At 36.1% G+C, this 27,400-nt stretch overlaps 2 protein-coding genes across 10 annotated transcripts in view; one reads left to right on the top strand and one right to left on the bottom strand.

The window, feature by feature from the left end:
• Positions 1 to 27,400, bottom strand: part of CEP57 (centrosomal protein 57) — a 161,570-nt gene that overhangs the window by 84,492 nt on the left and 49,678 nt on the right. For 5 of the 8 annotated variants that reach the window (XR_008620253.2, XR_010113381.1, XR_008620255.2 and 2 more), the window contains 2 exons: positions 16,947 to 17,214; positions 2,268 to 2,441 (listed from right to left, as the gene is read on the bottom strand). The gene's annotated coding sequence lies outside the window, so the exon portion shown is untranslated. Of the gene's footprint in view, positions 1 to 2,267; positions 2,442 to 16,677; positions 17,215 to 27,400 lie in introns of those variants that run through there. The other 3 variants (XR_008620256.2, XR_010113379.1, XR_010113380.1) reach the window with 2 other exon arrangements.
• The window catches only part of MTMR2 (myotubularin related protein 2), a 93,797-nt gene that overhangs the window by 61,499 nt on the left and 4,898 nt on the right, over positions 1 to 27,400 (top strand). For both annotated transcript variants that reach the window (XM_003828404.5, XM_063608238.1), the window contains 10 exons: positions 649 to 724; positions 3,961 to 4,055; positions 4,225 to 4,335; positions 7,696 to 7,797; positions 8,694 to 8,777; positions 15,594 to 15,743; positions 16,480 to 16,668; positions 18,443 to 18,628; positions 21,235 to 21,441; positions 24,698 to 24,790. In XM_003828404.5, coding sequence (XP_003828452.3) covers positions 649 to 724; positions 3,961 to 4,055; positions 4,225 to 4,335; positions 7,696 to 7,797; positions 8,694 to 8,777; positions 15,594 to 15,743; positions 16,480 to 16,668; positions 18,443 to 18,628; positions 21,235 to 21,441; positions 24,698 to 24,790 — 1,293 coding nt within the window. The remainder of the gene's footprint in view (positions 1 to 648; positions 725 to 3,960; positions 4,056 to 4,224; positions 4,336 to 7,695; positions 7,798 to 8,693; positions 8,778 to 15,593; positions 15,744 to 16,479; positions 16,669 to 18,442; positions 18,629 to 21,234; positions 21,442 to 24,697; positions 24,791 to 27,400) is intronic.

Here is a 27,400-nt window from a genome sequence, read left to right as displayed (position 1 = left end):
GTCTGTGTGTTCTCTGGGTTGTAACTCCTTTAGAGAACTGTTTCTGTATCCACATTCTTGGAATATAGTGTAGCATCCTTCACAAGGTAACTACCTGGTCATATTTGTTGATCATGATTTTATTTAAACTCTTTTACAGCAAGATGATTTATCAACATCATTTCTAAATTCTCTAAACATTAAATCTACATAAGAACTTAATTTTGTCTGAGTTTAAATGTACTATGGCCCTTCAGCATGGCTTTGGAATCCATTCAACTGTAGTTCAGATCTACACACTGGCACTTTAACTATGTGATCTTGAACTAATTACCACTTTCGGCTGCTTTTTCCTCATCTGAGAAATGAGGATATAATACCTCTTTTATTGTTAGGCTGTCTTAGGATGCAGTGCAAAAACATGTACAATTTTTTGTGTAACAAATGTAGAGTGCTTTGATATGATTTAAGCACTCAGTAAATGCTTTCTAGAAAAACATTAACTTCATATATTATACATGCCAACACTACAGTTTAACAAATTTGATTTAAAATAGTGTATGTGATATGATGTGATAACTTCAAGAGCAAGTATACTCAGTTGAAATATGAGTGAAAAAGTAGCCTTTGAATAAAAAAATGTTTCTTTTTTTGTCTTTCCCACCCCAGGTCCTGAGGGAGTCTAACAAGTTAGCAGAAATGGAAGAACCACCCTTGCTTCCAGGAGAAAATATTAAAGACATGGGTCCGTAATGGTATTTTTTGCTTAATGTCCTTCTCCGTTCTGACTGTGCAGAATGTTCAGTACTCTCAGCATACAGAGAATAAACTGGCTGTCAGAGACACCTCCTGTCTGGCAGAACTCTTTACCTGCAGTCTTCCCAGCATCTTAGTGTGTTCTACAAACGTAAGCCTAGACCCGCTGCTAGTGTTTGTGTTTGAACTCCTGGGAAACATGCAAATTGAATTATACTTTGCCTCTTCTCTGGTTTGTTTTACTTTCTTTAAAAGTAGGTGTATTTTTGCTAAAACTGTTGCTGAAGCCTGTGAAGGAAAATTTTATTATTTTGAATTACTATATTCAGATATTGAGTTGCCTAGATAAAAACATTGAATTGTCACCTTATACAAGTAATTTTTCTTAAAATATCTTCTCTTCTGTTTGCTTCCTTCATGTCTTTCTTCTCTGAATAAAGTCAGGTTAATTTTTGGATGAAATACATCATCTCCATTGCATCTGTTTGTATGTAGATGCCCTTCTCTGCCCAGCCTAATACTTATAATATGGACTGGAAACTGAAGATGAGCTTACAAGCTGTGTTTTTTTTCCTCATGCTTTTGTTTTGTTTCATCTGTGTGATAATCTACAGATATCTACTCATAAACTCCGAGAAATAAAGTAATATGTTAGAAGAATGAAGTAAATGATTTCTTAGTTAATATAACTACCATCTTTCATTTTGTTACCAATCATAATTTTTAAAAAGGATTTTAAAAATGCTGATTTTTACTTGGCTAGGTGTCATTTCTATGTGTAAAAACAAGCCAAAGGCAGGACCTGTATTCTAAATGGATTATTATTTACTAAATTTAGCTTCCTAGTCCTTAGCATGCTATTTGTCTTTTCTTGCTCTTGGCTCTTGATTGAATAACCTCTCAGTCTTTTTCTTTTCCCCAGTTAGCCTTATATATACACCAAGCTCTTGATCTGAACTACCTACTTACATTTTTTCAGAATTGGCTATTATATAATGATAGTAATTATTATTATTGAGTGCTTACTATCTCAGTCATTCTCAGAGAGTATATTCTTGAGAATAACATCAACCCCATTTTATAGGTGAGGAAGGAAACTAAGGCATAGGAAGATAACCTAGCTAATAAGGTTATATCTAGCATTGTGACAATTTCTTTTTCTTATTCTGAACTTAATGCCGTAATTGCAGCTCCCATTATGAAATATGGCTTTATTAAAGAACTTCAAGTTACCACTCAGTCTCATTTGTTGGCTTTTCTTCCTTTAATAGCAACACGCCCTAGGACCTCATCCTTGACCCATTTCCCTTTTCCCTCCTGTATACTCTTTTCGGTTGACCATATCTAAATTTGTAACATCACTTGCCATATATTGGCTGATGACTCCAAAATTTGTATCTCCAGTGTGAACCCCTGTCCTAATGTAAGTAAACAAATGCCTCTATCTTAAACACACATCCTTGAGTATCCCATGGGAACCTTATACCCAACATCTCCAAAATGGAAATCATCACATTTAACTCCAAACTTACTCTTTTTCTTGCATTCTCTCTCTCAGTTGACATCAATACCAGCTGTCCATTTACTCAAGTCAGAAATCTGGTTGTCGTACTAGACTGCTCTTTTTTTCTTTTCTGGACTCTTAACATCCAGTCAGTGTCTAAGAATTTCTTGTATTTATCTTCTTTTCTCCATTGTCATGATCTCTTGAGGAATGATAGAGGGTACAGAACAAAGCAAAGACTAATGATGATAATAGTAACATAGGTATAAACCCTTGAATTTTTGTATTGTACTTAGAACTTTAGAAGCATCTTTATATGTATATTATCTCATGATTTTAGAATAAAGGGGAAGATGTAACAGAAAAGCACTGGCCCGAGAATGACATTCCTGTGGTGGGATATAGGATAATAAGGCTGAGTTTTCTTACATGAGTAAGAAAATTGACTGTGGAAGGAATCCAGAAATGTTTTAGTAACCTTGAATAAAGCTTTTCTAGTTGAGGTAAAAATTCATAAGGGAAAAATATTATTTGTGCAAAGCAAGTTTGTGTATTTTTATATAATGATGGGTTCATTTAATTTTAAAAGCTTCCCTCTAAATGAAATAGGCATTCAAAACAATGATTTTAAAAAGTAGTTTATACTTAAAATGTTCCTAAGGGAACTATTTTGAAGGTTAGAAAGATTGTGAAAAGATCAGTCTCATTTCAAATTCCATACAAAGCAGCCAGTCCTTCGAAGTGTTGAATGAGAAGCAAAGTCAGGAGGTTGTAATACCTTATTAAATATATTCCATGGCCCCAAGTTTTCCCAGAAGCCCGTTGAAAGGGTCTTAGAAAGTTGTTGCTCCACAGAATTGTCCCTTACTTCCTTGGAATGATGAAGATACTCCTTTATCTGCTGATTTGGTATAATAATGACATACTAGGAATTTATGAATATTTTAAGATATAAAAACCATGTATTGGAAATTATGAACTGTGGCATTTTAAATAATATTTTGAGATACTGATTCCTAAGTTATCCTGCATAATCAGTTAATGCATATTTTACAAAACATAATGCCATGGAGATCCATCGTTTATTTGATAAAACATTACTTGTGATTATTTCTTTACAAAGTCTGGCATTGGTTGGTCAGCAGTACAATATCCTCTTCTTATACTGTTATTTTTCTAAGAAATTATATTTTAAATGTGTGTCATTTCACTTGTAAAATTTTCCCCATAAGTATTAATCAGATCAGGAGTTTGTGGAATAACATATGTTTTGGACATTGCATTTTTAGAAGAATGTTGACAAACTGGACAGGAAATTGGTGAGGTTACATAGAAACTGCAATGAGATGATGGCGACTGTGCCTTGACATGCTTATTGTTGATACCACCATTACCAGTGTTCTTTCACCCGTCTCTGCTGCAGCTACCCACACCTGTTTTATCTAGCCAGGATAGTAGCCCCTTTGTTTAATTCCATTCTGTCTCATGGGATGAGAAGTCCCTCCACCTTTTCAGCCTATCCCATTTAATTCTGTGTTTCTTCCCCAGATTAGTGCAGGGATGGAAGCTTGGGTTGTAGGATTCTGAGGTCTCTGGAAATTACTGGTTCTGTTATTTTTCAGCATAAATTAGTCTAGGAATCATAACAATTTTATAAGATGAGATAGCAGGTTTTAATAGCACATAATGTATAGTAAACTGTGGACTTCTTGCTTTTTCAGCCAAAGATGTAACTTATATATGTCCATTCACTGGTGCTGTACGAGGAACTCTGACTGTCACGAATTATAGGTTATATTTCAAAAGCATGGAACGGGTAAGAGTCAGATTAGATTTTTGTATGTACATGAGTGTGTTGTTTGTAGCTAGTTTTGTTCATTTCTGATCATTTCTAATTAAAGCATTTCTGATTAAGATTTTGATCAGCTCTATAATTGGACAGTATTAATTGCTCAGTTTTAATTATTTTTTCTTTCCTTCTTTAGGATCCCCCATTTGTTTTAGATGCTTCCCTTGGTGTGATAAATAGAGTAGAAAAAATTGGTGGTGCTTCTAGTCGAGGTGAAAATTCTTATGGACTAGAAACTGTGTGTAAGGTAAATGTTATAATATGTATGTGATTTTCTTTGGTTTGAAAAGCTTTGTATTAAATAGAACCTCTGTTTTGAAATTGGTTTCTACAATATAAAATGGATTTCCAATTAGAAATGTTATTTTAGTATGACATTGATAGAAGAAAACAAAATTCAGCAGTAATAGAAAAGGTGATTCATGAATTAGACTTAATTCTTTTGGGCCCAGTTCAGTCTACATGTTTTGATATATTCACAAATTCATAACTTATTTTTTAATAATGATCATCTTGGCCGGACGTGGTGGCTCACGCCTATAATCCCAACACTTTCAGAGACTGAGGCAGGCGGATCACATCAGGTCAAGAGTTCGAGATCAGTCTGGCCAACATGATGAAAACCCATCTCTACTAAAAATACAAAAATTAACCAGGCGTGGTGGCGGGCACCTGTAATCTCAGCTATTGGGGAGGCTGAGGCAGGAGAATTGCTTGAACCTGGGAGGCGGATGTTGCAGTGAGCCAAGATAGTGCCACTGCACTCCAGCTTGGGCAACAGAGTAAGACTCTGTCTGAAATAATAATAATAATAATAATAATAATAATAATAATAACCATCTTTAATGCACATAGTACTGATAGGATACCACATAGTTCCACATTGATGATTTCACTTTGAGCCTTATAAAAATCCTGTGAGGTAGGCACAATAGACATTACTACCTTTAATTTACAAACTAGCAACATAAGGCTCTGAGCAGTTCCACTACTTTGTAGTGGAAGAACTAAATAACTAAATATGTTATATTCATCATCACCTATCTTTTCTGTTTCTAGTTCTCATAATTTTTCTTTTTTTTTTTTTTTGAGACGGAGTCTCGCTCTGTTGCCCAGGCTGGCACAATCTCAGCTCACTGCAAGCTCCGCCTCCTGGGTACACGGGATTCTCCTGCCTCAGCCTCTCGAGTAGCTGGGACTACAGGTGCCCACCACCACGCCCAGCTAATTTTTTTTTGTATTTTTAGTAGAGATGGGGTTTCACCATGTTAGCCAGGATGGTCCCAATCTCCTGACCTCGTGATCTGCCCATCTCAGCCTCTCAAAGTGCTGGGATTACAGGCGTGAGCCACCGTGCCCGGCCAGTTTTTCTACTTCTAAAACAATAGTGTGGAAAAGTTGATATTGTAGACTTTTCTTATGTTCTTATTTACTGGCATTCTTTAAATGCATTGATACTTGAATGAAACATAGATTGTTACATTTTTACCATTAAGTCATAGGTATTTAATACTACATACCACTTCTCCAGGTCACTGTTATTAAGGCCTAATTAACTAACACCCATGCACATTGAGATTCTACATCATATTCTTCCTTTCTTTTTATTCTGCCAGTGCCAAAAGAAACAGCATATGTATAATTCAAGATACTTTGTTATGCTAATCTTAGAAGTTTTGTGACTCTGGTATTAAAGCTAATGACTTAGTAATTATTTTTGTAGTTTTCTTTTTTTTTGAGACAAGAATCTGGCTCTGTCGCTTAGGCTGGAGTGCAGTGGCGTGATCTCGGCTTACTGCAGCCTCTGCCTCCCGGGTTCAAGTGATTCTCCTACCTCAGCCTCCTGAGTAGCTGGGATTACAGGCATATGCCACCATGCCTGGCTAATTTTTGTATTTTTGGTAGAGATGGGTTTCACCACGTTGGCCAGGTTGGTATCGAACTCCTGGCCTCAAGTGATCTGCCTGCCTCGGCCTCCCAAAGTGTTGAGATTACAGGCGTGAGCCACTGTGCCTGGCCTGTGGTTTTCCATTATAGTCAGAAGGGCTCTGTGAGTGTAATCGCTGGCAACCATGTGTCAAGCACACTGTTTCCTGATCACTTTTCTGTAGTTTAAGAGTAAGTAGTGCATAGAATATAAGACGATGTGAAAGAAGATAATTTTGAATCTTAATCATTTTAAATATAATTTTTTTCCATGGAACAGGATCGTTATCAATAAACACAAATATTTGTAGGGCCCCTGACATGGTACTTTCGGAGAACTCTGTGGTTAACAGAATGATTCTGAGTATCTCACCTAGTTATAAAGATATTTACTGAGGGAAAACAAGATATCAGCTTAGGTTCCTGCACATGTTTATTTTAAAAGATAGTAAAGCCAGCATTCTAGTTTTGGATCATATACTGTCTTACTTATGTATTGTGGGTACATTGTAGTGGAGTGGCTTTGTGTGCGGTTCTACAAAATGAGGCATAATAAAGCTATTTTGAATTTTGCCTAGGTAAAAACATTTAAATAAAATGATCAGTCTTAAAATTATTCTTTTCTTATAAATTTTTTTAAAAAAATTTTTTGTAGAGACAAGGTCTCGCTATGTTGCCCAGGCTGGCCTTGAACTTGTAACAATTTATGTTTCATTCAAGTATCAATCAATGCATTTAAAGAATGTCGGTAGATAAGAACATAGGAAAAGTCTACAATACCAATTTTTCCCCACCACTGTTTTAGAAGTAGAACACCTCAAGTGTCCCTCTTGCTTTGTCCACGCAAAGTGTTGGAATAACAGGCTTGAGCCACTGTGCCTGGCCCTTGAAATTATCTTAATCCCCAGTTTTTTTCTAAGTGCTGTTAAGATGCCAGTAAACCAGAACATGAATAACTGCATTCAGTCTGAGCATAGAAAACTGCTTAGGGACAAATGGAAGGGAACCTTGGTCTTTAGACCTTACTGTAGAGCCTGGATAATATAAACTAAACTATTCAGAGTTTATGTGTCAGTAGATGGTGGAAGAATGTGGTTATGGAGTGAAGGAAGGAACACTTTCAGGCAGGGTTTAGTTCTATCAAGTCTACTAGTAGCAGGGGACTTAGGAAGAGAAGGTCCAATGCAAATGAACCCTGGGAAGGGATAGTTAGTAGGAAAATAATCACCAGATATAATGAACTGAAGACACGTATGAAATGTAACAACTACTAATCAGGTTTTATTAATAAAGAAATTTATGACAGAAAATGGGCTTTCACAGGGAAAGCACATATGCTGATAGTTTGTATCAGTCATTATATTAATCTTCAGATGTAATATCGTTAATCTCCAGTGGTTACATCAAATACTACCTCTTTCACTGGCCTATTTTGAGTCCATAAGCATAGGTAAATTTCCTGCCCTCTGAATTCTGCTTCATAGTAGAGTACCTTATGTTTCTTTCAGTTTTTCCCAAGAAACCATTATAATTTCCCTGTCTCCAGGAGCTGATGTCTGATTTATTTTTGTATCCCACATTCACAGATCTTAACATTTTACAAGATAGTTCCAAGTAACCTTATTTATTCATTTAAGTAAGTAGTGAACAATTATTAACTTGGTTCCTAAATCTTTTCTAGGATATTAGGAATTTACGATTTGCTCATAAACCTGAGGGGCGGACAAGAAGATCCATATTTGAGAATCTAATGAAATATGCATTTCCTGTCTCTAATAACCTGGTAAAATGTTTCCTGTCTTTGGAAAATTTGTGCTATAATTATTGATGTCGTATAAAGAAACTTGTCTAGGCTGTCTAGAATCTCTACATTTACATCCCTGCTTTGACATTTAACCAGATGTATAGTGTAAGTGTAACTTAGTCTCTTGGATCAATTTCTTTAAGTATAAAATAAAGGAAGCTGGACTAGCTGATTTCTGAGGTCCATTCCAGCACTAACATTTTATGATTATATGATCTTTCTATTCAGGGTGTTTCCATGATGAAAAAAGTGACCTGTTGTCTTCATTAGGATTTGTAATCTCCTTTTTAATTGGGAGCCAGTTAACACTAGCAATTTGGGAGGGAGGTAAGGGTAGGCAAACCCTGAGTTCCCACTATGTGCTTTAGACAGTGTTAGACTCCCACGTTTATATCATTTCACTTCTATGTAGCCTATGGTGGTAGATATTATTTATCCCTGTTTAGCAATGAAAGCAACATCAGGTAAGCAGTTAACTCAAGGGCACAGTTAGTAGGAGTACCATTTGGAATCAACGTTGGTCTTACGACTCCAGTTCAAATTTTTTTCGCATCATAGTTGTTTTTAAATGTAATGTCTTTATTTGAAAGTAAACCTACAAAGGCTACCAAGGATAATCTGAAGGAAATACAATGATATGTTGGTATTTGATAAGTTTTGTTGGCAAGTGTCTTTGCTTTTTTGTATGCTTAAAAACATGTAAAAAAAATAGATTTTCAAAATGATAAAACAAAAACTATAATACAAAAAAGGATGCTAATACATAAAATGTTCTTGCAGATAAATAAATGAAAACTGGATATATGGATACATTTCTGATTCATTACCTTTGTGAATATCTTTTTTAGCTCTTACCATTGTTTACTTTTTTGTAGCCTCTTTTTGCTTTTGAATACAAAGAAGTATTCCCTGAAAATGGGTGGAAGCTATATGACCCTCTTTTAGAGTATAGAAGGCAGGTATGTACTTTCTTCTCTTTCAATTTTAGTATTTTGTATTCTTTTCATTCCAAAGAAAACTGGGTGGAACCATGTACGAAAACCAGCATATCTCATACCACAGTAATTCACCACATTAAGAGATTAAAGCAGAATTCAATCTTGAAATCTGTTTTAGTATATCATTCTTCCTATTCTTCCTTCAGTATACCACTTCCCAAAGAGTCCCTATACTGCATTACTTAAGCCCCACCTAAAATAGTCTTTCCTTTATTTTTAACTTTCCTCCTGTCCACTATGCTTTCTTGAGAATTTAAGACATATTGATTATTTCTTGGTAATCATTAGATTTGTTATCTAGAATATTCTAGAATTCAAATATGAAAATTCTTGAGCTTTTACTTTTGTATTTAAATTTCAAACATAGCATTTTAATTATAACATTTCTAATTTATTGTGGTTTTGTTTCACAAAGCCAGGTAGAGGTAAAGAACCACCACCAGAGAGCTAAAAATATCTAAATGACTTGAAGTGGGGTTTGTTACCACACTTACATGTGGAAAGTGAAGTTGAAATTTCCTCATTCAGTTATAAAGTTATTTGGCAAAATATGAAATATAATACAAAATAAGTGGGAATCAACTAAAAGCCAAGAGTATACAAGAAACAGGAGATTCATGCTAACTCAAAAATCCAGTGTCAGAAGAAGATGACTAAGCAACCAAAAAGTCTAGCAGGTGTCTTTAGAAATTATAAAAATGAGGACTACTCTTTGAGAATCTGGGAAGAAATTGCTGTCCCAGGAGCATTCAGTGTAGAACTTTGGAAAGCAGATGAGGTAACTGTGTCTAAAGAAAAGAGGTAAATTATTACTGAAAAAAAATAAGTTGAAGTGTAAATGAACAACTATACCCATACAGAAAGAGAATTATGAGATTAGGAATTGTGGCAGTAAGAATAGAGCATTAGCTTCTACATAAAATGGTATGGATGCTTTGTGGTCTTTGACTTACTAGATGAATTTGTTGGCTTTTTTTTTTTTTTGCAGCATGAGAAACTGTCTCTGAGTCAACTAAAAGGTCTAATGGAGAGGACACTGTATTTGTAGTTAGAAGCTGTAGTTTTAAGATTTTTTTCTTGGATATATTTTAAGTTTATTACAGAAGGAAATGAAGATGATCTCTTAAAATTAAGGACTAATGATAAAGCATCAGATTATTCACTTCCCCCCCTTTAAATAAAAAAAAAAAAAAAGGAAGTGGTAATACTTGCATTCTGTACAAAATTCAAAAGGTCCAGCAGGGTATACTGAAAGGTAGGTTTTCCTTCCAGGACAACCCTGTGTCCCCCTAGCCATTCCAGTTCCCCTCCCTTTAGGAAATGATATTATTGGTTTCCTGAGTATTTTTTTCAAAGGTTTCATGTCTACAAAGCTTGTGTATATATGTGTGGGTATTGTTTTTTTAAGCATATGGTAGCATGCCATGCACACTCTTCTGTGCTTTTCTTTCTTCATTAATATATTTTGGAGATGGTACCATCTTCAAACATATAGACCTTTCTTTTTTTTAAATTGAGATGTAACTCACATACCAGAAAATTTACTGTTTTGAAGTATACAGTCCACTGCTTTTTAACATATTCACGAAATTGTGCAATTACCACCACACTCTAATTCTAGCACATTTAGAAGACTTAGTTTTGAATTTTAGCTCTAGTTCTTACTCTCACACTCAGATGTAGGCTCTTGAATGAATCATTTATGGCACAGTGCCTTCATTTTTTACTTGGTGATAGATACCACGTTATGGGATGTTTGAAGGATTAGTGACATATACAAAGGCACTTTGTAAACTGTAAAAATCTATCCAAATGATGATTATTATATTTATTACATTGTGAGGCTCTGAAAAACAGATATCATGACTGGCTTTATCATGTGCTGCCACTAAAAAAATGAAAGCTACATTCATTCAACAGATCTACACTTAATAGTGTTAAAAGAAATTAGACTATATCTCTTCAAAAATGGGCAAAGGCTGGGTGCAGTGGCTCACACCTGTAATCTCAGCACTTTGGGAGGCCGAGGCAGGCAGATCGCTTGAGCCCAGGAGTTTGAGACCAGCGTGGGCAACATAGAGAAACACCATCTATACAAAAAAATAAAAATTAGCCAGGTGTGGCATGCACCTGTAGTCCCAGCTACTTGGGAGGCTGAGGTGGGAAGACCACCTGAGCCTGGGAGATCAAGGCTGTGGTGAGCTGTGAATGTGCCACTGCACTCAAGCTTGGGCAATAGTGAGATGCCATGTCTCAAAAAATAAGTAAATAAATAAAAAATGGACAAAGCTATTAATGACCATTTAGGTTTGTCATATAGGAGAATGTTTCTTTAATTTACTCTTGAAGGACATATACAGTATGTAGTGATTATAGACAGGACTATGGAGTTTGTGGATAAGGCCAAGAAAAATCAAGTCATCTGGGCACAGTGGCTCACACCTGTAATCCCAGCACTTTGGGAGGCCAAGGCGGGAGGATTGCTCAAGCCCAGGAGTTCAAGACAAGCCTGGGCAACATGGTGAAACCCTGTCTCTACCAAAAATACAAAAATTAGCCAGGTGTGGTGACACATGCTTGTAGTCACAGCTATCCAGGGGGGTTGAGGCAGGAGGATTGATGGAGCCCTGGAGCTCGAGGCTGCAGTGAGCCCTGAGCATGCCACTGCACTCCAGCCTGGATGACAGAGTGAGACCCTGTCTCAAAAAAACAAAAAGGAAAAATATCAAGTCATGGGTAAAAATCTGTATAAAGATAATGAGCAGTCCAGTGCAGTGGTTCACACCTGTGGCCCCAGCACTTTGAGAAGCCAAGGTGGGAGGATTGCTTGAGCTCAGGAGTTCGACACCAGCCTGGGCAACATGGTGAAACCCTATCTCTACAAAAAATACAAAAATTAGCCAGGCATGGTGGTGCATGCCTGAAGTCCTAGCTACTCTGGAGGCGGATGTGGGAGGATTGCTTGAGCCCTGGAGGTTGAGGCTGCAGTGAGCTGTGATTGTACCACTGCAGTCCAGCCTGGTGAAGAGTGCAGAGACCTGATCTCATGAAACGAACAAAAAAGATAACGAGCACGGTCTCCTGCAGAAATACCCAACATAAGTTACATGCATTACTTAACAAACTTGGAAAACAGTTACTTCAGTCAAGGGAAAGAGAACTTATCCTTAGAACTGGAATGTAAGTAACTAAGAAAGCCATAGTCCTTTCAGTTTGTTTGTATAATAAACTTGACCCTGACAAGTGGATACTGAAGGGCAGTGATTTTGCTTGGAGAGTAGATATATACCAAAGATCAATAATTGTCAGTATATTTTTAGTAGTCTACAAAGAGAGTGTCTGAGGGCTAGCCAATTCCAGTTTTCTGCTTGAAAGGCAGTTTTTAGTGAAGATAGGTGTGTCGGCTTATCTAAGAATGAGGAGGACAATAGCCATGAAGGTAATCTAAGTCAGTGGTTCTCATTCCTACCCCACCCTGCTACTTACGTGAATAATGTGACATTCCCCATGAGAACAGTGGTTCTCCTGGTAGTGTTTTTACAAGGATATGGGAAGTGGGGTGGGAGAGAGACAGGAGTACCTTTCTGGGTTGGGGGATGGTACATTAGGCCCTGTGATGTATACTTCTCAAGTGATCTGACCTTTAGCTCTGACTCCATGTTTTCTAAGAAAACTTCAGAAACTAATTTTGCTTCATATGGAAACTTCCTATGGTTCACTGATTTATTCATTCATGCATTTATCAAATTCATATAATACCTTCTAAATACTAGTGGCTAAAATATGAAACAAAACGATAAAGTCCAGGTTCCCAAAGAGTTTGTGTTCAATGGAGCATTCAAACAAATAGATTAACAATTACAATATAATGTAATGAATAGTCTGATAGAGCAAGTACTGTAGGGAGAGAACATGAGGCCATCTGGGAGCTGAAAGACGTTTGATATAGACTAGACCAGAGCATACAGTGGCAAGGGAGAGATCTGGAGAAAGCAGGATTGTAGAGGGCTTTGCTAAGTCTGGTAAAGGACTTCGTATTTTATATGAAAAGCAATAGGTAGCCATTGATTTTAAGCAGAGGAATGACATAATCCCTTTTGCATCTTAAAAGATTACTGTGGAGGCAGTGTAGAGAATGGATTACAGAGGGACAGGAGAGAACTGATAATGGCCTGAATTAGGGAAGTGGTGGTAAGAATTGAAAAAAGTGAGCAAACTTCTGGTATTTCTGGAGGAAAAATCATAGAAATTGGTCACTGACTGTATGTAAGGGATAAGGGAGGGGGAGGAGTTAAAGATGATAACCAGGTTTCTTGGTTGAATACCATCTCTTTAAACTTGCCAATTCACTGTACTTTTTAGTACAGCATGTGAAAAAAATATATAAGTATATATATGATATATACATATATAAAAATATGAAATATATATATTTTTTCACGTGCTATAATAAAAAGTACAGTGAACTGTGTATATATATATATTATATATGTAAATTTTTAGAATCTCGCCGTGTCACCCAGGCTGGAGTGCAGTGGCGTGATCTTAGCTCACTGCAACCTTCACCTCCTGGGTTCAAGCAGTTCTCCTGCCTCAGCTTCCCAAGTAGCTGGGATTACAGGCATGAGTCACCATTTCTGGCTAAGTTTTGTATAACAGAAACGGGGTTTCATCCATGTTGGCCAGGCTGGTCTTGAACTCCTGACTTCTAGTGATCTGCCCACCTCTGCCTCCCAAAGTGCTGGGATTACAGGCATGAGCCACCGTGCCCGGCCAGCACGTGAATATTTTGTTAAAAACCTCTAATTAAGACTTTAGTTCTGGAAATAAGTCATGGGTAAAAATCTGTATAAAGTTAATGAGCAGCCTGGTGCAGGGTTTAACTTTCATCTTGAAGTTGTCCAGAATATCTGAAGTCAACGAAATCAGGAGGGAGGGAAAGATGTAGACCACAGGGAGCAAGATGGGACCAGGCTAATTATATGGAGTAAACAGGATGTAAGGTACTAATGAAAGAACAGTTAGGGATAAATAGAAGCGCTATTGAGAGTGTTTGCTGGAAGGGAATTTTCTTTCTTAACATCCTTCTGGGTGTTTGGCAACAGCTTGAGAAATACTTCTTTAAAGGAGAGTACATTCTGCTCTTTGAGATTTTTACAACAATTTAGTGAATACGGTAGTAAATTTTTCTTGAGGAATAATGTACTTTTATATAAAAAGTATAGATTTGGAATGCTCATGGAATTCTCTGCTACTTCCTAATGTATAGCTTTGGCCAAATTACAAACTGTGCCATAGTTTCTTTATCTATGAAATGAAGTTAATGAAACCTGAGTACAGTAAAATATATCTGTGTGTTTGGGTGTAAAGAGGCTGGCAAAGTGCCTACACACAGTAGATGCTCAGTAAATGTATTTTTCACTTTCAATTCTGTCTTTTTCTGTTTGATAAGAATTTTCAGAGATCATAAAATTTAAGATAGATTTTCTTAAGTCCAACCATTTAATATAATAGCTTAATTTTGTATACAGTGAAGGATGGAAAATTTCAGTTGTCTTATTAAGTAATCCTATATGTGAAGTAGTACACTATTTATAAAATAGCAGATATTGAAGGAGCACGAGAACTCAATAGTTGATATGTTTTTTAAAAATTGTTTCAAGCATTTTTCTTGCCTGTTGCCTGTTGTCATTTTGCCTTGCATTCCTCCCTTACTTTTCTAATATATTTTAGATTAGCAACATCCATTAGTATTATAATACCTCAGTGAAAAATGTACTTTACATATGTAAGTGATAGCTGTGCATGTAGCACTCTGGTGGACACTTGATGCCTGACTTCTGATATTTATTTGTATAGATGAATGGCAACAAAGTCAATCATCCAGTCAAACTGAATGAGACCCTGCACTTTGGGAGGCTGAGGCAGGCGGATCACCTGAGGTCAGGAGTTCGCAACCAGCCTGACCAACATGGTGAAACCTTGTCTCTACTAAAAATACAAAATTAGCCGGGCATGGTGGCGCATGCCTGTAATCCCAGCTACTTGGGAGGCTGAGGCAGGAGAATCGCTTGAACCCGGGAGGCAGAGGTTGCAGTGAGCCGAGATCGCGCCATTGCACTCCAGCCTGGGCAACAAGAGCGAAACTCTGTCTCCAAATAAATAAATAAAGAATAGGAACATTTGGCCAGGTGTGGTGGCTCATGCCTATAATCACAGCATTTTGGGAGGCCAAGTTAGGTGGATCACGAGGTCAGGAGATTGAAACCATCCTGGCCAACCCCGTCTCTACTAAAAAATACAAAAATTAGCCCAGCATGGTGGCGTACGGCTGTAGTCCCAGCTACTCAGGAGGTTGAGGCAGGAGATTCACTTGAACCCAGGAGGCGGAGGTTGCAGTGCGCTGAGATCGCACCATTGCACTCCAGCCTGGGCGACAGAGCGAGACTCTGTCTCAAAAAAAAAAAAAAAGGAACATTTGAAGTCTTACCGTTTCCTTCCACCTCCTGAATATGCTTAGCACAGGCCCACACTCAATATTTAGTGAATTAATGTCTGTTATATTAACATCAAATTGGGTTCCACAAATGAATACGTATCCCTACATTAGAATATCTAATCCTGAAAGCCTGATACCACAGGCTGACAACAACTATCCCAACACTTTAGGAGATGGATAGTAGAGGTCAGAGAGATTGAACAGGATGGCTTCTGTCCTGGTGTCGTTTAATATTTTAGTTATATAGTAATTTGTCTTATGTTTCATTTCACATGTAGGGAATTCCAAATGAAAGCTGGAGAATAACAAAGATAAATGAACGATATGAACTTTGTGATACATACCCTGCCCTCCTGGTTGTGCCAGCAAATATTCCTGATGAAGAATTAAAGAGAGTGGCATCCTTCAGATCAAGAGGCCGTATCCCAGTAAGTAGGAAGTTTGGATGAGCCTTTGCAAGTGCTTTTTTACTCAACATAATGCTGAGATTAATGAGTAGGAGAATGGATTCAGGATATAAATAGCTACAGCAGCAGGTCTTTCATGGGGATATTGGAGATTGATTTATTTAGTAAAGTTAAAAGTGGAAGAAAGACTTAAAGAGGCTTCCAGAGAGTGTGATATGGGTATTAGATAACTGCACAGAATTGCATGATTCTTCACTGAAAAACAAAGTTTGCTCTGTGTATTAGTCACTATTTATCTTATTGTATATTCTTTAGTCATGATGATAAATGTTCTTTTTTTTTTTAAGTCCTAGAAAGAACACCTTACAGATTTATAACTGGATCTTAGAAAGATGAGTTTAAATAATTTTAGGTACAAAATTCATAGATTCTAAAGGCTTTTAGAACTGAGCAGTTTTGCTAATATATTAAGTGGGGTTTACTTAGCCCTGTTTCACAGTATTTTTTTCAGGAGATAACATTTCCCAATAATCAAATACTTTCCTAAATCAGTATCTGACTAAAGAATTAGACCAAGTTTTCCACATGCCAGAATTGGCTTGAAAGAAAGGTGATGATTTTTCTTAGCAGCCTCAGATGTCCTTTCATGGCCAGGCTTTGGATCCAATTAGAAAGCAGAGCTTTACTGAGTACTGTTTTTGAGAATTATAAACAGAGAAGTATGTAAAAGGTGTGTTACCATTTTTTCCTCATTAAGGTTTTATCATGGATTCATCCTGAAAGTCAAGCCACAATCACTCGGTGTAGCCAGCCCATGGTTGGAGTGAGTGGAAAGCGAAGCAAAGAAGATGAAAAATACCTTCAAGCTATCATGGATTCCAATGCCCAGTCTCACAAAATCTTTATATTTGATGCCCGGCCAAGTGTTAATGCTGTTGCCAACAAGGTCAGATGGTCTCTTAGTAATTATAATTATGGTTTCATGAATCAGCTGAGTTTGGCAGGGCCACAGTGTAGTGAAAAGAGCTCAGGCTCTACAGTGGTAAACATATAGGTTCTTGTCTTGGCTCTTCAACTTGATGGTGTGATTTTGAGTTAGTTATTTAACCTCTTTAGACCTCAATTTGTTTATTGGTAAAAATGAGAATAATAATAGTTAACAGTGTTGTTTTGGGAGCAAAAATCATTTAATAAAAAATAATGCATAAACTTTTGCTTACTTACATAATAACTAGGTGTTCAGTTATTCTTAGCTTCCCACTTCTCCAAAGTTGACAACTAACTGAGCTTATGACTCACTGAAGTCCCTGTAGAGTACTGCTCTAGGAATAGCGAACTAGTGTTCTCGGTGACTAGTGGTGCCCTCTTCTGACCGTCCTCCACCTGAACAAGTTATTCAGACTGAAGAATTGGCAGTTAGCTGTAGCTGATTGTTCCAGCAGAATAAATATTAGCATCGTGGAAACTGAAATTTTGGTTCAGTTGACCAAATCTATAGAAGGAGGGAAGGAGAGAGAAGACATAACTACAGCAGCAGGTACCATTACTGAAAAGCGCTCATCTTTTCAAGTGTACATTTCAGTGCTTTTAGTATATTCACAAAGTTGTACAACCATGCCACTACCTGAATCCAGGGCATTTTCATTCTATGTGTTTCTGTGACAGGTTCTGTATAGTTGTTACCACTGCTGTCTTTCTAGAATGTTGCAACAAACTTGAATTGAAAGTTCCTGTCTTATTCCCACTCTTCAGAAGTAATCCTTAACAGGTATCCATTGAAATACTGTTAATTCTATGATTGTGCCAAACGATTTCCCAGACTCTCAGTGTCAGAAAGGAAGCTGAACTTCTGTTCTTTCAGTAATTTGTTGCTGGTTATGAGTTGGTGGTTTTGTTGTTTCAAAGGTGTGGGTCATATGATCACTTAATTTTATATAATTTACTGCTCCAGTATTTTCCTAATTTGTTTCTATTAGGGCTCTAAGAAGTATGATTTTACACGAGTTAGGTAGGAGATAGAATATTTTATTCATGAAATATAAAAAGATTAAGTCCAGAAAAATAAGGTTCTTCTTTCTAGCCATAGCTTATTTTGAACACCAAATATTTTCTCATTCTATTTTGTAGATGTAGATTTAAGTCTTTGAGAACATTGATGATGATAGCATTCTGTGCTTTTATCCTTGTTCTGTCTTTTTATTTAAAGAGAATTATGTGGTTAAAAAAGAAGCAGGTCATTTTGATTGCAAAGAGTTTATTTCTCAGATATGAAGATTAAAATGAGGTGAAGAGGCAGGGAGGTGAAGAAGCATAGGTGAACCAGACATGTGGTCTCAGCACATGAAACTTACAGTCTGGTAATTTCAGTATATATGAAAGGAAGTCTTCTGTAAGAACTTATGTTTGGGTAGGACTTGGCGTATGGGCTGGGAAAATTTAGTGTTTTACAGTGTTTAAATACCTTCCTATGTGTTTCATATTTAATTTTAATAATGGCCACATGAGCAAGTCAGAGTACGTATATATTCATTTTGTAAAGAAGAACATAAGAAAGCGAGTGGTTGTGCTAAATAAGTTGTCCTGAGCCATCCACATTTTCCTGTGGAGTTTTCCTTGTCTCCAGTAATATGTATCATCTTTTATGCTACTGGATATTTTATGTCACTTGTTTACAGATGTGCATTCATTTATGATTTTCCATGATGTGTGCTTTTTTCCAGGCAAAGGGTGGAGGTTATGAAAGTGAAGATGCCTATCAAAATGCTGAACTAGTTTTCCTGGATATCCACAATATTCATGTTATGAGAGAATCATTACGAAAACTTAAGGAGATTGTGTACCCCAACATTGAGGAAACTCACTGGTTGTCTAACTTGGAATCTACTCATTGGCTAGAACATATTAAGGTGGGTGTGTGTTACTATATCCCACACAAAGACTCTCTCTACCCCTTTGTTTATATTAGCTTTTTACTTATAATTGAAATCAACATGAAGGTACCTTTCTAAACAATGAAAAATGGGTAAATGCTTTGATACTTGGAACTACTAGTGAATTTTAATGTTTGAATGAATTGGTTTTTTATATTGTGCATTTGGTTATGTTGTACTTCTTTTGTTCCCCCTCCCATCCTATCTGAATTCGAACCATCCTTCAGATTCCAGTTCATATTTCATTTCTTCCATAAAGTCTTCCCAGATTGCATTCTTTTCCATTTTCTCTGAACTCTTTACCCTGTCTTTCCATCTAATCAGGAACTAGCGTGTACTTTGTTTGCTTTTGTGTGTCAACCAATGTATATTGCTAATTTATGGAGACCAAGACTGGATAAATCCTACATATATTTTTTTGTCCTCTCAGGAGCTAGGGCAGCACTATCCGTGTGAATAGGTACCCAATAAATATTTGTTGATTTGTGAAGTTAAAACCATTCTGATCAGGGAAATGAGGTGGAGTGGTTGCATGAGCCACACCGAGTGCTAAGTCATTCACAGAGCACATGTCAGTGCTAATTTACCTAACATGCTAATTTAATCTAGTTATATTTTCAGATATGGTCGGTTAGTAACATAACTCACCAAAATGTAGACTTATGTAACCACATATATAAATATTATGAGGTAATGGGAAATGCAGTCTTTCACGTTAAGAAGGAGGGTACTTCTGCTCACATTAAAATCTCTGAAGTTCAGACAGAATTGAAGAGAAAACCAAACTGAATAAGAATTTTAAATAGACCATTTTTACTATTGTTTCCCTTTGAGAAGCTTAGAAGCTTGAAAATCACAAAGTATAAACACTACTCAGAGAGCATGTTCATGTGGCCCATTCATTAAATTATGTGATGTGTAAATATACAGCCTTAGGCTTGATTTGGAACTAACATAAATCGCTGTGTTTGATTCTGAAAACTCCAGATATTTAATTTGCAGTTTCAACATGGTCTCTAAAAGCCTGGCTATAACAGAATCAAATTTCCCTAGAGGTATAAGACATATAGTTGGGCTAAACTACTTTATTCTCCCCCAATCCTTATCACACAAAGAAAGTTTATTTACTCAATCACTCTCTTCTGGTCTCTGCTCAAATATCACCTTTCTGAGAGAGGCCTTTCCCAGCCTCTTTACAAAATAAGAGTTCTACCAGCATTCCCTATAACTTCTATGGAGCGTTTTCACTTATTGCCATCTGGTATACTGTATATTTCCTTGTTTATTTGTGACTGGTGGGCCTCACCCAAATAGAATGTAAACTTCAGTAAGCAGGAACTTTGTTCCCTGCTGTATGGCCCGTGCCTAGAGCAGTATCTACCTTCTAGTAAGGGACTCCATAAATGTTTATTTAATGAATGAATGAACAATTACTACTTTGGATAACTCTTCCTGATCAATCTTAACTAAGCCTTTGGGTTAGTGATTCTTAACTTTGTATATGCACTAGAATTATAGGTGGAATTTATTTAAGATACTGAATTAGGATCATTGGACAATGAGGTCTAGGCACTTCAGGCTTACAAATGACTCCTGATATATAGTCCAGATTGTCATAGTACCCCATTTCCAGAATATGCTTATAGCTGTGATCAAGGGGAGGTTATCATATTTCCAAGCTTAATAATCTGTTTTCTTTCATTCTCATCTGTGTATGTAGAACTATACTGTTTTTCAAGTATAATACAATATGGCCATTGCAGAGAAGAATAGGGCTGTATTGTCCTTTTTTTGTTTTTTTTTTTTAAGATACCATACTTTTGTATTTCTTTTTTGGTTATATCTAATTATGTTTAGTTTTAACTCAAGATTGATTTCAGAAAAGGTAAGTTATTTTGCAAAGGATTTCTGCATATTTAAAAAAATAAGAGCTGAAGTTATTTTAAGTAACAGATTGACATATTCTGTGAATTTTCATGCATAGTGTTACAGAAAAGTAGCTCACTCTAAAGTTTATACTGTGCTTGCTGTATGCTCTGTGACATAAAAATCTTTAGTCAAAACAATACAATAAATGCTATAGAGTATTTTAAAAGAGATCCAGTATTATTGCTTTCAGGTACTTATCCCAATTTGGTTTAAGCATTGTTTTAAATCATAAAAAGGCTTTTAATGTTTTAAATCATATGATGTTTTAAATCATAATAATGTTTTAAATCATAATAATTGCCATATCAATTATTTTTATTTAAATAGATGATGGAATATTTCATTCTTAGAAACAGATCTCTTTAGAACTTTTCTAAGAAGAATCTTACACCATGATTTATGTAGCACCCAAAGGTACTTTTGATTTGGCTATTTCATTGGGCAAATTAATAGGAGTCAGCAATTATGAGGTTTTTCTAGTTTTAAAAGCAAAATTTATATATCTTCTACCATTTAAAAAAATTCTTCTTAGGAAGGGACAAATGTTTTTCCTCATGTTATTGAAATAATGATCCCTGATAAGCTGTATTAGTAAATTTTGAAGAAGTATTTACCTTGTTTAAAAACAATTTATTAAAAAATCTGTTTTCCAGCTTATTCTTGCAGGGGCTCTTAGGATTGCTGACAAGGTAGAGTCAGGGAAGACGTCTGTGGTAGTGCATTGCAGTGATGGTTGGGATCGCACAGCTCAGCTCACTTCCCTTGCCATGCTCATGTTGGATGGATACTATCGAACCATCCGAGGATTTGAAGTCCTTGTGGAGAAAGAATGGCTAAGTTTTGGACATCGATTTCAACTAGTAAGTAAGGAACCTTGACTTTTGATATATCACATGCATTCATGCCAAGGCGTGTGAAAAAAATGTGTTTTTTAAAATAAGATATTCATCTGAAATTGATCATTTATCTAGTGGGGTAAACGTTTTTGCTTGTTTTGGAAAGCATTAAGATATCCCTAACATGACTAGTCTGGAGTCAGAGCTAGCTATTTGTCAAGTGTCTGACCCGGTCTTTTCTGTGATCTCCACTGGGAAACATCCGGTATCATTCAGTGATATCCACGGGTGTTTCTGGGCAGGCGTTTTCCTAAATAATTGAAAAACTTTTAGAAGGGTCTTTACCCAGATGCTGTCTGTAATGTTTACCTTTAGTATCCAGTAGTTACCAGAGTATACTAGCAGTGTTTATACAGTTGTCCCTTGGTATATGTGGGGGCTTGGTTCCCAGATCCCATGAACAGGCCAAAATCCACACACATTCAAGTTCTGAAGCTGGCCCTACTGGGACCATGTAAAGTTGGCCCTCTGTGTATGTGGGTTCCGCATCCTGCATTTGGCTGAAACAAATCTGCATATAAGTGGACCTGTGCAGTTCTAACCTTGTTGTTCAAGGGTTAACTGTAACTTGAAAGGAACAGACATTTAAAGTTAGTCTGCTCTTTTGAACTTGAACTGTTAAATAAAATTGGGTACCTGGAGTGTTTATTCAGATGGCTCACATTTTGCTGTTCTCTACACAATGTACTTATCATGAAACGGCCATTTAAAACAAACTCGTACTTCAAAGAATCAAGTTTTAGTCAGCCAAAGCTGCACATATTTATATAAATGTGTTCAAAATCAAACATTTTGGGGTGTTCGAAGTGGCTATGGATTCCTAAATTGCTAACTCTGGTTACCTACTCCCCCCGTTTTTTTTTACCTAGTTATATTCTGAAAATAGAATTTTGACAATTAAAGGGCACCCAGTCAAGAGGATTTGCTCACAAGGTTAATGTAGAGTAATGATTCTCAAACTTTTTGGTTTCAGGACCCCCTTTACATTGTTAACAATTACGGATAGAACTTTTTTTTCCTAACTCCCCAAACTTGTTACCCAGAGAACTTTGTGAGTTATATCTATCAATATTTGCCATATTGAAAATTAAATTTGAAAAAATTTAAAAATATTTCTTAATTTAGGAAATAAGCTTATTATATATTAACAGAAATATTTAAACTAAAAAAAAATTTTCCAAAACAAAAAGTTTAATGAAAAGACTGGCATTGTTTTACTTTTGCAAATTTAATGAGTTTGGCTTAATAGAAGATAGCTGAATTTTATATCTATTTTTACCTTCGATCTGATATGTTTTGTTGGTTTTAGTATATGAAGAAAATCTAACCATATACAGATATGTAACTGGAAAAGCAGAAAGTATTTTAATAGCTTTTTCAGGGAATTGTAGATATTCTTCTTTGATACTACGCCAGAACTTGATAAATGGTAGTTTCTTAGAGGTTAGTTGTTATATGGAATCCAAAATCAAGTTAATGAATTTTTTTATCATTAAATTCCATTGGTCTCACTTCCATTTTGAATAGATCTTTTACCCATGTGTGGTTTTGTAACATCACATATTGGTTATTTGGAAAATACTGGCTTATTGAGTTATACAGATCTTCCAAATGTAAATGCATTTCATCATATAATACCATAAAATCACACTTGTTAATCATCACCATTGGTTTTGTCAGAAAAGCCTTCAAGTATTTTTAAGCTCATTATGGTGGGCAAAAGTTCACCAAAAATTGAGTTTTCACTCAAAAGCTTGAATTTTTTCATTGACAACAAATATTGTCAGCTGTTTTCCTTTCAGTGATAATTCACATTGTACCTTTTCAAAAAAAAAAGTCTTTAAGTCTTTCTAACCACAATGCATACACATTAATTTTTCTTTCAAGTAAAAATGATGAGAAAGTGCTATCTCCTACCATACTACATGCAGTAGCAAAGAGTTAACACATATTTCCCGTTTTGTCACACAGGCCATTAAAAAAAAGTGTACTTAAGGGATGAGATTTAATAAAATCAGTAATTTTTACTGCCTTGTTAAGTACACTGGCATAAGAGAAATGGACTTTTTTTCTTTCTTTAATTTAACTGTGAGTGTCTGGTAGGGTAGAATACAGTGGGTACGAATGCAGTTTTAATTATAAGCATTGCCCCGCTTGATGCCTGCAAAGCCACCAGAATTTTTATCCTTCATAACTTCTGCATCATTAGTGCAAATGCCAACACACTGAAAAAGGTAAATAATGTCTTAATATTATGGAAATAGTTTTGACCTCACAGCCCTTGGATGTTTGTGGACCACACTTTTAGAATTCCTGCTTTGGGGTAAGGAGCAGGATTCTGTTTTCAGTTATCTGAGTCAAAAGTCCTCAGAGGAAATAACTGAGAAACTAGGTAGATGACTGCATGCTTGGAGGGTGGATGTCAAGCATTTTTGACAGGTTTTCTAAGATGTGTGCTAATATGGTTCCTCCTGATGAAGACACATTAGTGCTAAGATAGGAGGGGGTACCCTTCACTCAGTGGTCAAGATATGAACAGAGAATGGTGCTTTCTGAGGCCAGTGTCCATGTAACTTATTTCTCAGAGAGAAATTAAAATCTCCGGGACAAAAATCTGGCCTCTGAGTTCTGACTGCTTCCATCTTTTATTAGCAACCTTTTAGGATCTGAGTTTATTAAACAGAGTAGTAATTCATATTATAAGCACTTGTGTCAGAAAATATCTGAGCAGTTTGCACATCAAAATGTTAGTAGATTTCTGCTTGGCAGGATAATGGGTGATTTTTTACTTACTTTGCAATGCTCTTTAAAAGACTTTCTGAAAATTTTTATGTATTTGAGACAGGGCCTTGCTGTCATGCAGGCTGGAGTGCAGTGGTGCGACCGTAGTTCACTGTAGTCCTGTACTTTTGGGCGCAAGCCAGCCTCCCACCTTAGCCTCCTGAATAGCTAGGACTACAGGTGCACGCCACCATGCCTGGCTTTTAAAAATTTTTTGTAGAGATGGGGTCTTGCTATGTTGCCCAGACCCATCTCGAATTCCTGGCTCCAAGTGATCCTTCCACCACAGCCTCCCAAAGTGTTGGGATTACAGGTGTAAACCACAGCACCCGACTTTGAAAATGTTTAGACTATTGACCAATTATTTTTAAAAAAAATTATTTCCATCAAAACATGAAAAATCCCCCTAAGTTCATATATTTCACTCTTTTTGCTTCAGAGAGTTGGCCATGGAGATAAGAACCATGCAGATGCAGACAGATCGCCTGTTTTTCTTCAATTTATTGACTGTGTCTGGCAGATGACAAGACAGGTAATTTATCTGGCCTATGTTTTTTACACATCTCCTTTCAGTTTTCCTGTCAGAGTGGGGAGATTTGGTCACTGATTAGCCTATAGATCATTAAATGGAAATTCTTGTAACATCTCCATGTCCATGTGAGAGCTATTTATTGTCACATTATGAATCAGGTTAAAGATTAACACTTGAAAATTTGATTCTATTAGTATTTCAATGAGTAGCATTGATAATAACTCCCGAGAGGTTTTATCCTTTGTTTTGAACAAATAGTGTTAAATAGGCTCACCTAGAAACACATTTATATATTGCTAAGAGTGGAGAAAAAATAAGCTAGGTACTGCAAGCAAAATAAAATCTTTTAAGTAACTTTAACTGTTAATTTTTTTTTGAATTTCAATCTGCTTCTTCTGAAAATTTTTATTTTAAGGGAAAAATGTTCATATAGAAAGCATAACAAGGGAGGCACATACTACATCCAGTTCTTTTTATTTTTTGGCATAGAGAGAGCTATTATGGCTTTTAGAACTTCTAACAAATTTATTTGAAATATTAATATAAATGAATTTAATCTTTTGGAAAGAGCAGAGGGGACTGAGAAGACACCTGGTTTATTGTGAGATCACTTTATTAATGAGGCAACTGGTCATTGTCTTAAAAATATGATTTAATTCAAACCATCTCGAAACCCTGTTGAATGCAGCTCATTGGGAGATAATTATTTACCCAAGGGTTTATTAGACCCCAAAACAACTGGAAGTCTGAATTGTTTTTATTTAGATTGCCATATGAATTTAAAGTAGGGCAAGTGCTGGCTCTGCCTGGCTTTGGCTCATATTTATTTAGGAGCATATTTTTAGCTTCAATAAAATACTGTTTATTTCAATACAAGAAAATTAATGGTAATTGGGTGAAATAATCATCAATTATATATTTAATAGTCCCTTGCCTCCATAAGCATTTCTACTTGGGTGAATTATTTAGAAACTGTTGGGTTAAATGAAGCATTTTCGTAGCTATGACTATGATATGATGAGACTAGTATTTTAGCATATATACTGAAAAGGTGTATACAATTCAGTTTTGGTTTATAAATCAGACCTTTGGTGTGCTGGGAGGTAAGAGGAAGGAGAGGTGCAATGTTTAATACTTTCTTGGATTAGGTTTGACTTTTTCCTTTGGAATTGGCTTTGAGGCAGTATATCAACTACCTAAGTCCCTACAATCCTTTTTTGGATGTTTGACCCAAAACATTAGGACCCCACTTTTGACTGTTACCATATTCAGTTTTAAATAACCTTTGACTCTTGGCAGAAATAAAATTTGCCATCAAAGGAGTAGGAAAGCTCTTTGAAACTGTGGTATTGTTGATGGTTGTGTGTACTGCTTTCCAAGGTGAATACCTTGAAGGAAACGATGTGTTTGAATGTATCAGTTCTGATATGTTTGCTAGAAAAAAAGCACATTTACCAATTTCTTGCAAAGAAGAGTACACGATAATCTATAGCCAACCACCCTGAATGCACCCATCTCATCTGATTTTGGAAGCTAAGCAGGGTCGGGCCTTGTTAGCACTTGGATGGGAGAAGAATACATCATAATACATTTCTTCCTTAGTAATTTTAATTTTGTTAACTTTATATATGCTGTATATCTAAAAGTAGTTTAATCCTAATTTTGAGCCTGGCACTAAATAAAAGAAAATCAGTTTAAATCTGTATTTTTGATAGAACCTAAAATACTTTATAGCCATCTTTATTTTATACACCTAGTATTTTTCTGTATATTTTCTTCCTGAATATAAAGCATATTAACTAGTCATAATGTTTGTTAGCAATTATCAGTTTTATAAATACTTGAATACTAGTACAGAGACTTGAATAGCACATTTGTCAAAACAGAACCAACTATATTATGACAGCCAGATTCTATACCTCTCCTCCTATTTCCATCCTCATCTCTGTCACCTCAGCCCTGAGATCAGGAAGCAATTGTTGAAGGGCCTTTTAGATTTTAAACATGTAAAGAAAACAAAATAGTTCTCTTCTGCTGAGGGTTTTAAAAGCAATAGCTGCAGTTAATGCCCTGCTATTTTAGTTTCTTTGTGAGGAAATGCCTACTGATTACACTGTCTTCTCATAACTGAGCTAACAGTTTTGCCAAGAAGATGAAAAACTAATCGCAGGCTTAGATCCTTGGGATTGCTATTTAGTGATTCAGGATGCATTCATATTTCACTAATAATAGGGCTGTTAAGAGTGTGAAAAATACAGGAGGTGGGATTTATTTTTTAAAGGAATAAATGGGACTTGACAAAGTTTTTTACAATTGGTTTTGTTGTGGAAATGCTTGGTCATCTTCTGCTTGATCATCTGCTTCATTCAGCTTCACAGCCACAAAAATCAAGGCCTAGTAAGTGCCCTTTCTTGTTTAGGAAATCTGTCATGTTACCCTGTCTATACTTGCTAAAATGTAGGAAACTTTAAGGCAAAGTTGTTTTCATCCATGTTCCATTTACATGCTGTTTATACTATTTTCCTCCACTATAAAGGAAGGGATCTAAGATGTAAAAGCTTGGAAGCAATGTGTATTTTCACAGTCTGCAATCTAAATATTTATATAATT

Source organism: Pan paniscus, chromosome 9 (genome assembly GCF_029289425.2).
Source record: "Pan paniscus chromosome 9, NHGRI_mPanPan1-v2.0_pri, whole genome shotgun sequence".
NCBI classification, from domain to species: Eukaryota; Metazoa; Chordata; class Mammalia; order Primates; family Hominidae; genus Pan; species Pan paniscus.
The sequence above is the reverse complement of the archived record's forward strand: the minus strand, read 5'-3'. Positions and strand labels throughout refer to the sequence as shown.